The sequence below is a fragment of the Sinohyriopsis cumingii genome, chromosome 15 (genome assembly GCF_028554795.1).
Source record: "Sinohyriopsis cumingii isolate HCF-2022 chromosome 15, ASM2855479v2, whole genome shotgun sequence".
Taxonomy (NCBI): domain Eukaryota; kingdom Metazoa; phylum Mollusca; class Bivalvia; order Unionida; family Unionidae; genus Sinohyriopsis; species Sinohyriopsis cumingii.
Genome location: NC_142975.1, coordinates 37,079,100 through 37,093,078, shown reverse-complemented (window position 1 = coordinate 37,093,078; position 13,979 = coordinate 37,079,100). Strand labels below are relative to the sequence as shown.

Below are 13,979 nucleotides of genomic sequence, written 5' to 3'. Positions count from 1 at the left end.
GTGATTAATAATTAATGTTTTTCGGACAAAATGTAATAAAAATAAATAAATAATAATAATAAATAAAAATACCTTTAAAGTTTTCTGGAAAATATACTTCATTAAGTCAAAGATGACAAGTACAAACCATCATCACAAGACAGTTCAGCTTTTTGAGTGTGCAAATGAATTTCAATTTCAGAAGTATTTCAGCTGATGGCACCAGAAATTCTAGTAAGAGTTAATGCAAGTCACTAAGTACTCTAGCACATTTTTTTTTTAAAGTGCCTTCCCTAGATACAATGTATGTTTAAATGGAACAGCCCTTAGCTGTTGTTTGCTGAAAAGCATGAGTCTTGACCACTGATTTTTGATGGCAACTACATGGACTGGAAAGATGCTAATTACCAAGGTTACCTACTATGCAACACCCTATCCTACATTTGTGAAGAAATTAATAACATATTTGTATAAGTCTATTCATCTATAAGTTGTCTCACTTGTAAGCTAACATGTACCCTCTCAACCCCTCTCTTTTATCAAGTCCACAAAAATGATAACTGCACTGAGATCCTGTAACAGTTTTTGAGCTATTTACTACCATGATATCTACCTCAAAAATGATAACTTTGCAGAGACCCTTATATAGTTTAAGCTATTTACTGACATATCTACCTCAAAAATGATAAATGTACAGAGACCCTTGGATAGTTTCAGCTATTTACTGACATGATATATACCTCAAAAATGATAATGGTGCAGAGATCCTTGTATAGTTGAACTATTTACTGACATGATATCTACCTCAAAAATGATAACTGTGCAGAGACCCTTATATAGTTTGAGCTATTTAATGAAATGATATCTACCTCAAAAATGATAACTGTGCATAGACCCTTGTATAGTTGAGCTATTTACTGACATATCTACCTCAAAATCGATAACTGTGCAGAGACCCTTATATAGTTTGAGCTATTTACTGACATGATATCTACCTCAAAAATGATAACTGTACAGAGACCCTTGTATAGTTTGAGCTAATTACTGACATGATATATACCTCAAAAATGATAACTGCAGATATCCTTTAATAGTCTGAGCTATTTATTGCAATGAAATCTACCTCAAAAACAGCTGGTCACATTATTATTAGGTTTAGTGCTATATCTTCTGCAGGTCAACATTAAATACAGTGGTTCTACTCTTATGATGTTAAAACTTCTGCACTGACATGTTGGCCTCATCAAAGAAGTGTCCTCTCTTGAGGGGGACAAATGGTAAAAACATACTATTCTGGTACTAAATAGGTAGTGTTTGGAATTGGCTGAAATTTATGACTGATAATTGGTACGGATATCAACCTCATATTCTGATCAGTCAGAGATATCTAGAGCTGTGGTTCTTAACCCCTGGGTCATGTCCCAAAACTAGGTTGCCGTGCTGTTTTGTGTGGCCTGCTGAGAACAACGATGATTTGAAATTTCCTACCCAAGTGGAATTTTTGCATTTGATGGGTGGAAGGAAGTGTGTAGTTAAGATGTATAGTGAGTTACCACCCAAACAGGTACAGAACCGTTTATCTTTAAAAAAAAATTAATGGACAATGTAATTTTCACCTAATATGTAACTGTCAAGTTATGTCTGTTCTGCCAAGTCAAATGATCAATCTGCAACAATATAACCTGACAAGCTGTTGTCAAATGGGTTGTACTAAACAATGGAAGGCTATAAAACAAAAACTGTCAATCACATATTTTAAGTGATCAGAAACGTAATGTTAAAAGAAAGTAATGTTTTTATTTTATTTTGAAAACTTATCATCATCATCATTAAATACTTGGTCATTTAACTTCTCAAACCAATCTTCAAGTTTTTTTTTAAAATCATCACATCATTAGTGGTAGCAATAAAGTAAGTTGGCCTTGTCAACACATTCCTCTATCTATCAGTCTATCCATCACATCTAGGTAAGGGTTTGCATTTAGGTCATTTAAGACACTGGTGAGACATCCACATTCTACAGACAAAATTCCCATTATAACTGATTAACTGTTTTATGTTTTACCTTGTCTACCAGTTGTTCTGTATCCAAGGAGGCACACATGGGAAAGCTTGTTATATTTCCCCCTTCCTCACATTCTTCTACTGATTCTCCAGGGTTCTTTGTTTTCTTCTCTAAAAAAAACAACAAAAGTTAGTGACTTAATAAAAGCCAATCTGATAAGATTTTAAAAGTTAAGTCAATCAAAAGGATAAATGTGTACATTATTCCACACATCAACTATCCAATGCCTTTTTAAAGACAAACAACTGACTGATGCTCTACTATCTGAAAAGAATATCCAGGAATTCAAAAGAAGACCATTTCTTCCTTTCAACTGCTAAGTGCTGAAGGCATCTCTGACATTCTTTATCAATAAGAATTTTAAATTAGCCACTGAGGAATGTGGCATTATTTTCATTTTTGGACAAACTAAACAACATTTGAAAACTTACGCTATAAACTCAATGCTGACATGACCATCCATTCTGGAGAATTGGTTGCAAGATTTTCAGTATGCATTTTGGCAGCCATATCTGAGGCTAGGTCAGCACTAGATACTGTAATTAGTCTTCTGATCAGAACCCATTTACCTCTTAATATTCCTCTTTACCTTTTTCCTCAAGTTCGGGTTAAGGTTTTAAAAGTGCCAAAAGCAAACAAGAGAAAACTATGATTTAATAAATCTCTCACCATTTTGTTCTCTCAAGCTGCTGAGTACATGCTCCAGGGCTGACAGGGTCCCAATTTTGCCCCCTTTGTAACGATATGGCTTTATGATTGTTCGCAACTCACGTAAGTAGCGCTTCATCTTTTCTTTGTGACCCAGCTTGTCTGAATGGGCCATGTCACTACTACGAAATAAAGGAATAAATAAAATCAGTCTTGATCCATAAATCTCAAAATATATGTTCTATTACATTTTTGCGAACCAGTAAATGTGCCACATTTGTGGAACAAATTCATGCATATTTTTATAATTAACTAATGCATACTTCATTGCCTCTTCAATCTTTTCCTTGAAAAGTAACCAAAATTGCAAAGTCAGTTCCTCAGAACATGTGGGTAATATAATAAATGAAATATTTATATAACTTCAAAAATGTATACTCAGAATAATTAATTAATTCATCATATTTTTCTTACCATTAAGATTGAGCACCATTATCGGCCCCTAGGGAGCTCTAGTAGTCCTTCATAGAATGGGAAGCTCTTGTTCTTGACCCTTTTATTATGGAGAGCTCACTTAACTTGTCCATGGCAGTGTCAATATATATCTACTTCATGAGTTTGATTAAAGATGAATTTAAAAGTTTTTGTGAGGAAAGAAATGTTATTGAACTGGAATCATTCCAAATATTCTTCAAATATATCTACAAACTAGGTTTAACAGAAGTATATTCATAATTGTTTGCATCATCATTTTTACAGCCATTATAAATTAAAAAACCCAAGTCAAACAACCATGACCTTACAATCTATCAGACTGCAATCTCCAAAGTCTGGTCAAAAGTCATTTGGGTATTTAGAAATCACTGTGTTCATAAGTCTCAAGAAGTACAAAAATCCAAGCAGTGACCTCTCCTGTAGATCTGGGATTTTTATTAGCAGTGACCTCTCCTGTAGATCTGGGATTTTTAATAGCAGTGACCTGTCCTGTAGGTCTGGGTTTATTAATAGCAGTGACCTGTCCTGTAGGTCTGGGTTTATTAATAGCAGTGACCTCTCCTGTAGATCTGGGATTTTTAATAGCAGTGACCTGTCCTGTAGGTCTGGGTTTATTAATAGCAGTGACCTGTCCTGTAGATCTGGGTTTATTAATAGCAGTGACCTGTCCTGTAGGTCTGGGTTTATTAATAGCAGTGACCCGTCCTGTAGATCTGGGTTTTTTAATAGCAGTGACCTGTCCTGTAGGTCTGGGTTTATTAATAGCAGTGACCTGTCCTGTAGGTCTGGGTTTATTAATAGCAGTGACATGTCCTGTAGGTCTGTGGCTTTTTAATAACAGCATCAAGATTTGCTCATTTCCACTCAGAACCATTTTACTACTGAAAGAAGTGTTTTAGTGAAAAACCCATGACAATGTCACTATTAATTTAAGATAAGAAGTTGTCTTTTTTTAATGACCACTGTTATTGCTATGTTGAAGGTCAAATCAGCATACTTTCCCCTCATTACCAACTACAAATTTGTTATCAGTACTCAAATGAAATCATGTAAATGTGACCTATTCAGGTATGACTTACTTTAATATGTAAACAACTACAAACTGCAAGAAATATTTCAGTGAAACCCCCCATGATGGTAGGCCCACGTGTTCAAGAGGTACATATGTACTGGATTTTTGAGCACATCGGCACAGTTCTGAATAAATGGAGCTGATTCAATAGTAAGTTCCAAAACTGTAAGCATAAAAACAAATTATTTTGATAGGATAAACCCTTCTAACTAAATAAAAACATGAAGAACATCAAGATAAAAGAAGCAAGGTAAAAATTATAAAACTATAGATACACATAATATATAATAAAAAGTATTTTTTAAGTATCATTTACGATGAGTAACCATGCAAGATTTTCATGAGGGACACTTTGGCAGCCATACTGGAAAGCCAGGTCAGAATCATTTTCATTACAACTACATACTACAAGAAGTGTTTAAGTTTAAACTCCATGTGGATATGACTATCTGTTCAGGAAGAGAAGCAATGCGTTCTAAGGATGGCCACCTTGGCTGCCATTTTGTTAGATCAGAGCTGCTTCATTTCATTCTGGGCAAACTACACACAATGAATAAGAAGCCCAAGTGGGTTTGTGTTCACTCACCTGGCTGATATTTGCCAAACAGCTAAATACAAGAGCAGTTGATCAAGAAGTTTGGGTTATTAGGATGCTTTCTAAAATTAGGTCAAGTTCTGGTGAGCAGTTTCTGATGAGCTGCTTCTCAATTGCTATTTTTAGTAATAGTGGCCACATTTGACAGTGGATCAGCATTATCTTAACAATTTAAAACAATTTTCAAGCAGGCTACTGTGGTTGCCACACCAGACCTCAGATTGGCTCCTTTCATTTATGACTCACATCATATGAATTATATCCTACTATAGTATGTACAGCTTTCAAAGCATGATTGAAATGGAATCCAACTGTAATATGTACAGCTTTCAAAGCATGATTGAAATGGAATCCTACTGTAATATGTACAACATTCAAAGCATGATTGAAATGGAATCCTACTGTAATATGTACAGCATTCAAAGCATGATTGAAATGGAATCCTACTGTAACATGTACAGCTTTCAAAGCATGACTGAAATGGAATCCTACTGTAATATGTACAGCATTCAAAGCATGATTGAAATGGAATCCTACTGTAACAGGTACAGCATTCAAAGCATGATTGAAATCAAATCCAACTGTAATATGTACAGCATTCAAAGCATGACTGAAATGGAATCCTACTGTAATATGTACAGCATTCAAAGCATGATTGAAATGAAATCCAACTGTAATATGTACAGCATTCAAAGCATGGTTGAAATGGAATCCTACTGTAATAGGTACAGCATTCAAAGCATGATCATGCTCTTCCCCTGCACTGACTCAGATGTTTTAATGGGATTCAAATAATTTGCTCTCACCTGCATCCACTGGTGGATGGCACATCTTCAACAAAGTCATCACTGCCACTGAAAGACATACTGAAGCTGCTACTGCTGCCGCTGCTTTGACTGGAATAATAAACCTACATTATTCACATATTTTGCCACTAAAAGACATGGTGAACCAGCAACAACAAATACTCAGAAACTATTTTTGAAAAGACAAAACTCAGAATTCCACACTTAGCCTTTCTTTAAGCAGCTGGAAGACACTGCCCACTACCATAATTACCACTCTGAAATAAGAATTGACACAATTTTGCTACTAACAAACCTTAAAATTGCAATATACATCCAAAGAACTTACTCTCATTGAACCATGTGTGAAGCTCCTACCTTTATGCCATGCTGCAATGGTCTGGTGAAATAACATGAAATACAAGTACATGACATTATACAAGTACTGTATATTGCATGTATACACCATTATGCATATATTGTATACTGTATGCATACACCATTATACATGTATACTGTATGTATACACCATTATACATATACTGTGTACTGTATGTATACACCATTACACATGCACTATGTACTGTATGTATACACCATTACACATGCACTATGTACTGTATGTATACACCATTACACATGCAATGTATACTGTATGTATACACCAATATAAATGTACTGTGTAATGTATGTATACACCATTACACATGCACTGTATATTACATGTATACACCATTATACATATAATGTATACTGCATGTACACACCATTATACATGTACTGTATACTGCATGTATACACAATTATACATGTACTGTATACTGTATGCATACACCAGTATACATGTTCTGTGTACTGTATGTATACACCATTATACATGTACTGTATACTGCATGTATATACCTTTATACATGTACTGTATACTGCATGTAGACACCATTATACATGTATTGTGTACTGTATGCATACACCATTACACATGCACTGTATACTGTATGCATACACCATTACACATGCACTGTATACTGTATGTATACACCATTATACATGTACTGTATACTGCATGTATACACCATTATACATATACTGTATAATGCATGTATATACCATTATACATGTACTGTATATTGCATGTATACACCATTATACATGTACAGTATATTGCATGTATACACCATTACACATGTCCTATATAATATATACACTATTATACATGTACTGTATACTGCATGTATACACCATTGCACATGCACTGTATACTGTATGTATACACCAATATAAATCTACTGTGTACTGTATGTATACACCATTACACATGCACTGTATATTACATGTATGCACCATTATACATATAATGTATACTGCATGTACACACCATTATACATGTACTGTATACTGCATGTATACACAATTATACATGTACTGTATACTGTATGTATACACCAGTATACATGTTCTGTGTCCTGTATGTATACACCATTATACATGTACTGTATACTGCATGTATACACCATGTGTACTATATATATATATATATATATATATATATATATATATATATATATATATATATATATATATATATATATATATACACATACATACATACACCATTATACATGTACTGTGTACTGTATGAATACATCATTACACATGTACTGTATACTGTATGTATACACCATTATACATATACTGTATATTGCATGTATACACCATTATACATGTACTGTATACTGCATGTATACACCATTATACATGTACTGTATACTGCATGTATACACCATTATACATGTACTGGATACTGTATGTATACACCATTATACATATATTGTATATTGCATGCATGCTCCTTTATACATGTACTGTATATTGCATGTATATATATATATATATATATATATATATATATATATATATATATATATATATATATATATATATATATATATATATATATATATATATATATATGCTGTATACTGCATGTATACACCATTACACATGTCCTATATACTATATACATACACCATTACACATGTACTGTATACTCTATGTATACACCATTACACACATACTGCATACTGTATGTATACACCATTACACATGTAGTGTATATTGTATACATACACCATCATACATGAACTGTATAACCTATTTACATAAAAAAAACCTTAAAACTACCCATTATTCAGACAGCGACATGTTGATGTGGCTAAAATGATCAGAGATTGGTGATTCTGACTCAAACAGTAAGATTTCAACAAAGAATGATCATAAAAAGGAATGGCTGGATTCAACAGCGAATGAAATATTTCATAGACTTGCATGTAAATGGGTAGAAATATTTCATGTAACTGTGTGGATTATCAGTAGATCAAAACATACACCTTCCAAACTACAAAATTTCGGTTTAGATCAATTTAGTTACCAATGTTTGAGATAAATGGGGTGGGGTGGGGTGGGGACTATTACAATCTATTATTCCTTTTATCATAGCAGTAGTATTATAATCTTACAATTTTGTAAACATGTCAATAAAAGGTTTTGGATTATTGCTTCACTTATATCTGATACATTTCTCCAACAATAAACAACTTGTTTGTAATTGGAAGGTATTAGAGTATATTGCAAATTAAATGGTAGCACTTTGTAATCTGCATATTGCTGTGTTAATAATACATGTAGTGTCATCATTTTATTTATTGGAACTGCAGATAAAACATTAAAACATCAGTAAATGAGCTTTTTCTACACTTCATAATCACCACAGATGAACTTAAACTCCCATTTTAACATTGGCATTTGGAATAAATATAACTTGGATAATTTAATTTCTTGTTTTTTTTTATATTCCAAGACTAATAAATTTTCATATCAAATCCTATTATAACAAGGCAATAAATAATACTATGTTCATACATGTATATGAACTTTAATATTTCACTAATATTCAATTTTTTAACTTTCATCTGAAAATGCACATTTTTTAATACATGGCATTACTGCATTCATAACCCAATGTTATCAAACATATGACTTCTCCTTAGGAGCAATTTATCAATGATGTATTTATGTCCTAAGTACATATTTCAATACTGGCCACCATGCATAGCCTATCGTGTGCAGAAAAATGGCGTTAAACCGAACAACAACAACAACAACAACATATATCAATTTGGGGCTCTGTGCTTGAGCTAGATGACTTTCTTGTAGAAAAGTTATGAGAATACAGTTTTTGGTATCACAATATCACAACACCTCTTTAGGATAAGAAGTCTAAAATCATTCAGTAGAACCTTTAAAGGACAAGAGCAATTGCCTTTATAGACCATGCTCACGTTGACCTGTGTGAGTTCAAATCTAAGCTAAAGCCAAGTTATTATGTATGAAAGCATGCCAGCAGTTTCTAATGGAAGAGTATCTTTTTCCCCAAGTTCTTCCTCCACTAAATATACTGGCCACCATGTATAGTCTATAATGTGCAGAAAAATGGTGTTAAACCCCACAGAACTGAAACCTGGCAGATGTACATAACAACTGCAAGGTTTGATGACAGAATAGCATCAGTTGTTTCAATTTAAAAGAGGTTCATCATGGATATTTTCTGGCAAATTTAAGTCTCTTAATCAGAGTTTCATTAAAGATTTTTCGATTTTTAGTAAAAACACTCCTATTTGATGGGAAATGGCATCATTTAATAGCCCTTCATGGCAAAATGATTTCTGTAAATTTAGTCAAATATTGTTAGGTGGCTTTTTATAAGTTGTTTAAATGTTTGTCTACATTTGGTAATGTTGGCAAATCATAATCATCTGCATAAATCTGAAAGCTCTAACTACCAGAATATGAACTGAGTAAAAATTTGGACAGTTTCTCCTGAGCAGAAATCATTTCAAGTTTTTCTACTGTAAGTAAATGCAGGAATTATTTAAAAACGGGTGAACTAACAAGAATTCTGCAGAATCTGATGTTTCATCTTGGACCATACAATGACGCATGCCCCCAGTATCTCACTTGCAGATTTAAGATTTACAATGCTGCCATCACCAATCAAAAGTCCTGTGATTATGGTACATTAATTGTCTGTCCCACATTTAACAGTCTTCTATGTAAGCACTGGTAGGTCATGGTTGAATTGGGAGATTACTGATCAAGTCTCAATGACCAGATCTATTATTAAGGTGGGCAGTAGGAAAAAAATTATGTGCAGAAACCTATATTTTCTCTTATTACATTCACAATGACTACAACTTCTGACCTAAGACATCAGAATCTAAAGGTTTTTTGATTACCCTAATTGCAAGCCATCATCAAAGTTTTTGGTCAAGTAATTCAAACAAAAAATGTTATCTGCAGAATCCATTTTCTTTGAGTCACATTGACCATAACCTTCAACCTACTGACATCAAAAAATATTGGCCTTTTTCATCTCCTAAGTACAAACATTTGACAAACATTTGTCAACTTTTATGATATAGATCAAAAAATATTATGCAAAAAACATTTTTCTTTCAGTCATAATTATCATCTCCTCTCACCTTTTGATTCCAAAATCAATAGGATTCACTCTTACCAAACATGTGAGCAATCTATAAACTCTGGTTAAAGTTAGTGACATTTAACCTTTTGATCCCGAAATATATATACTTCTTCCTTACCCAAAGTAAAAACCATCTGCAAAATTTGGTCCAGGTCCAAATATCAATAGGCTTTTCTCACCCAACAGGCAGGCAATTCACAAACTTCAGAAAAGGTACATGTACATGGTTGCGGAGTGAGATTTTTGTGCAGAAAACCACTTTTCTTCTTTAGTCGGTGACCTTGACTTATAACTTATTGTTTCCAAAATCAACAGCGTTCTTCAATTGCCCCAAGTGTAAGCCATCCACAAAATTTGGTAGTTACAGATGGTGGATAACTCGAGCTATTATGTAGAATCAAAACGGGTAACAGATGGACAATATCATACATAATATGTTCTTCCTTATGGTGGGTGTGTAACAAAAAATACAGTATATTCTCGTCAGTACTCACTCGTTCAATACTGAAGAAGTGTCAGACACCAACTGTCTTGGTATATATGCCATACTGTCCTCGATTAAATGATTGACAACCTGAAAAATTAAATTAAAATAAATAATTTCAAAGACTATATTTTTATTGGCAGTCAACTTTTTAAACTCAGTAAATGTACTAGTGTGCCTATCGATTGGTTCTCAAAGACAAAATAAATTTTGCTTTTGGCAGTGCTGCATAAATGGGGCATATTAGCATAAGTATGCCTAACAACAGTCAAGGTATGCCAAACTTTGAATTAATAAATGGGGCATATTAGCATAAGTATGCCTAACAACAGTCAATGTATGCCAAACTTCGAATTAATAAATGGGGCATATTAGCATAAGTATGCCTAACAACAGTCAATGGGGCATATTAGCATAAGTATGCCTAACAACAGTCAATGGGGCATATTAGCATAAGTATGCCTAACAACAGTCAAGGTATGCCAAACTTCGAATTAATAAATGTACTACACTTTCAAAAATTATGTTATGTCTTGTTGTCTCGTAACAGCAGTACCCACTCTTAATGCTGAACATCTATTTAATGTGGCACTGTTGTACAGATGATACTGCAGTAAGCACTAGTGAATCTAATGCTAGATTTTATTGTTGCTAAAACATTTGTATACCCAGGAAAACAGTGTCCATTTGTTAAACAGTGATTGCTAAACAAGAAGGACAAAATTTGAATACAAGTTTCCTTAGGATGCAAAATTTCACAGTTTCTGAACTGACACTTGACTCGGACACAACAGCAAATGAACTAATAAATGTATTTAAAAGCAAACCAACTTTTTTTACTAGTAAAATATGCTTTTTCAGTAATTCTTACCTGATCATAAAACCTTACGAAACCTACTACTACCTTGTAAATCCATACCTCCTAGATTAAAACACTGTAGCTACAAGTGAAAAGTTATCTTCCTGCCTAGGTGACAGCATGATCTCCCCTTGATGCTGGCATTAGCACCAAATACAGAAATTCTTCAGTTACTACTGGAGCAGAAGACATGCCCTCTAAATGGATGAAACTGTGGGGATGCTGGGAAGGTGCATGCTTATTATAATCAAGTAAGGTTTTATCAGAGAAACGTACTGTATTAGAAAAATCTGAGCAGCAGGGACGGTGAACAGACACTTTTCAGAAGGGTCCAGTTGCGAAAATAAAGCTTCCTATGAAAATGAAAAATACAAGGTCAACAAGGTCTCACTGGATAGCTCCATATTTTGACACCTCCCTAATTTTTCAGGTAGAAGGCATGAACCTAATTATCACAAGCCTAGCATTTATAAATTCACACAGAGGCTAAATTTGTAATGTGGTTTAGATTTACTTAGAGTTAGGCTTGAAAATGGGTTGGCTTGTTTGATGAATGCCTGTCACAGTCAGACTAGCAGTGGAGATCAAATGAACAACTTGGGCTGCAAGTGAACAGCCAACTTGGCTTACGTATTCATGTATGTCTGCAACAGAGGTAAATATCTAAAAATTAAGATGGTTGAGGGGTGATGAAAATTATGCTTCTTTGTTATAGTACTAGTGAACTTTATTCATGCATAAGGCACATACTGATTCTTTTAGCTGCCTTCTCACAGGAAATTATTTAAAATAGCTCTTTCCTGTCAAAAATGAATGTAGAAAGAGGAGTTGGTGACAGTGTTGGTTCAGTATAAAAGTTACCAGTTATATCAGGAATTTATATGACTGCCACTGACAAAATCTCCCTGCTGCTGTTTCTTAAGCAAAATCTGTATCAAGACCTACACAATATCGCAACTGAGGATAATGTAAATTTACCGTGATAAATCGATGTGGAGTAACTTGGGCACGTGAAAAGAAGTTTTTGAATTTAATCATATCCATATCCCCCTGAACACCAAGTCTGATGAATTATTTTGCAGAGTATGTGTATCAACTCCATTAAACACGACTATAATACTGCAGTTATCTCCGATCACTTGAGGTATTTGTGTATATCACTGAGTAACATAAATTACGCATGTGTTTTTGTGTCTGCCTCAAGAAAATATCCAAGCTGGATTTGATTGTCTGTCCAGCATCACATCATCGTATACTACTAGATTATTAATAAATCCATCGACGTCATCTACAGATGGGGCTTCATCAATATCGGTGATAAAATCAATAATATCATTACCGTCCTCGTCCAACAACTTATCCCACTTCAGCCATTTCATTATCAGATAAGGCAACAACTTCATTTTACCAGACCCAGATGGACCTATGATAATTGTTCTGATATAATTTGGTAGCAATGGATGATGCTTGATTGGCACTTGCTTTTGTGTCGCTGAAAAAATCAATGATATCCATGTTGTACAAAAAGAAAAAATAATGTGGATTCATATTGTGTTCGATACAGAGCATCCACCCCCACCAGTAGATTAATAGCAACAACAACAACAAAAATTAAAAAAACAAGCACTTACAGGCAAGTGTGTCAAATGTGGTACAAGAAAATACAAATTTATCTCCTATGACAAGTCAAGGAAAACAGGTGGTGATATCACTGCGTCACTGGGAATATTAATTACCAGGAGCTCCATAGGATAAATACCCAGGAGAAAAACATCTTCATGACTATAATTATTGTTGTCCTGAAACACGACTTTATATCTGACTTGGTGAGCAAGATCAACCAAGACCTAGAGTATATCCAATAAATGCTACTGATCAAACATGTCATGTTCATGATGTAGCATATATAAAAAAAGATTTACAACAACAATATATTGCAGATGTCAAGTTGATTCACTTGATAAATTCCATAATAAATAAATCTTTCTGAGAAAAACTTGCTTGTTTCCTAGTAAAATCTATGATGAAAGGTAACTAGTATTTGGGCTGGAAATTAATCAACTGATTGTTATTATTGTGGAGTCCATTTATTATAGCCCAAGAGGTTACTGTAGGGGTGGAGCAGCGATTAGTAAACTTAGTGATGCAGCAAATGTCACACATTCTGTTGCTGCAAATTGGTCAGCATGATAGGCAATATAGCAAAATTGTCTACCACCACCACCTAAACAAATTCAGTATGCACATTTTGATGTCAGCACTCCCAATGAAGTGCATCAAGCAGATATTTTGTTTTTACCACAAGATACGATTCAAACAGCTAGATGTCAATCACGCACATACAAATACGCATTGACTGTCGTTGACGTTGCAAGTAGGTATAAAGAAGCAGAACCACTATCAATTAAATAGCACCTGAAGTTGCATCAGCGTTTGAACGAATCTATCAACGTAGTG

The 13,979-nt window shown here is 34.0% G+C and overlaps 1 protein-coding gene across 2 annotated transcripts in view; it reads right to left on the bottom strand.

Annotated features, from left to right (window-relative positions):
* LOC149781621 (uncharacterized) overlaps window positions 1-13,979 on the bottom strand; it is a 133,876-nt gene that overhangs the window by 86,165 nt on the left and 33,732 nt on the right. For both annotated transcript variants that reach the window (XM_089935666.1, XM_089935667.1), the window contains exons 2-5: window positions 10,674-10,753; window positions 5,661-5,750; window positions 2,714-2,874; window positions 2,045-2,154 (exon numbers count right to left, since the gene is read on the bottom strand). In XM_089935666.1, the coding sequence (XP_089791792.1) occupies window positions 2,045-2,154; window positions 2,714-2,874; window positions 5,661-5,750; window positions 10,674-10,726 (414 nt within the window). In that variant the 5' untranslated portion in view covers window positions 10,727-10,753. The remainder of the gene's footprint in view (window positions 1-2,044; window positions 2,155-2,713; window positions 2,875-5,660; window positions 5,751-10,673; window positions 10,754-13,979) is intronic.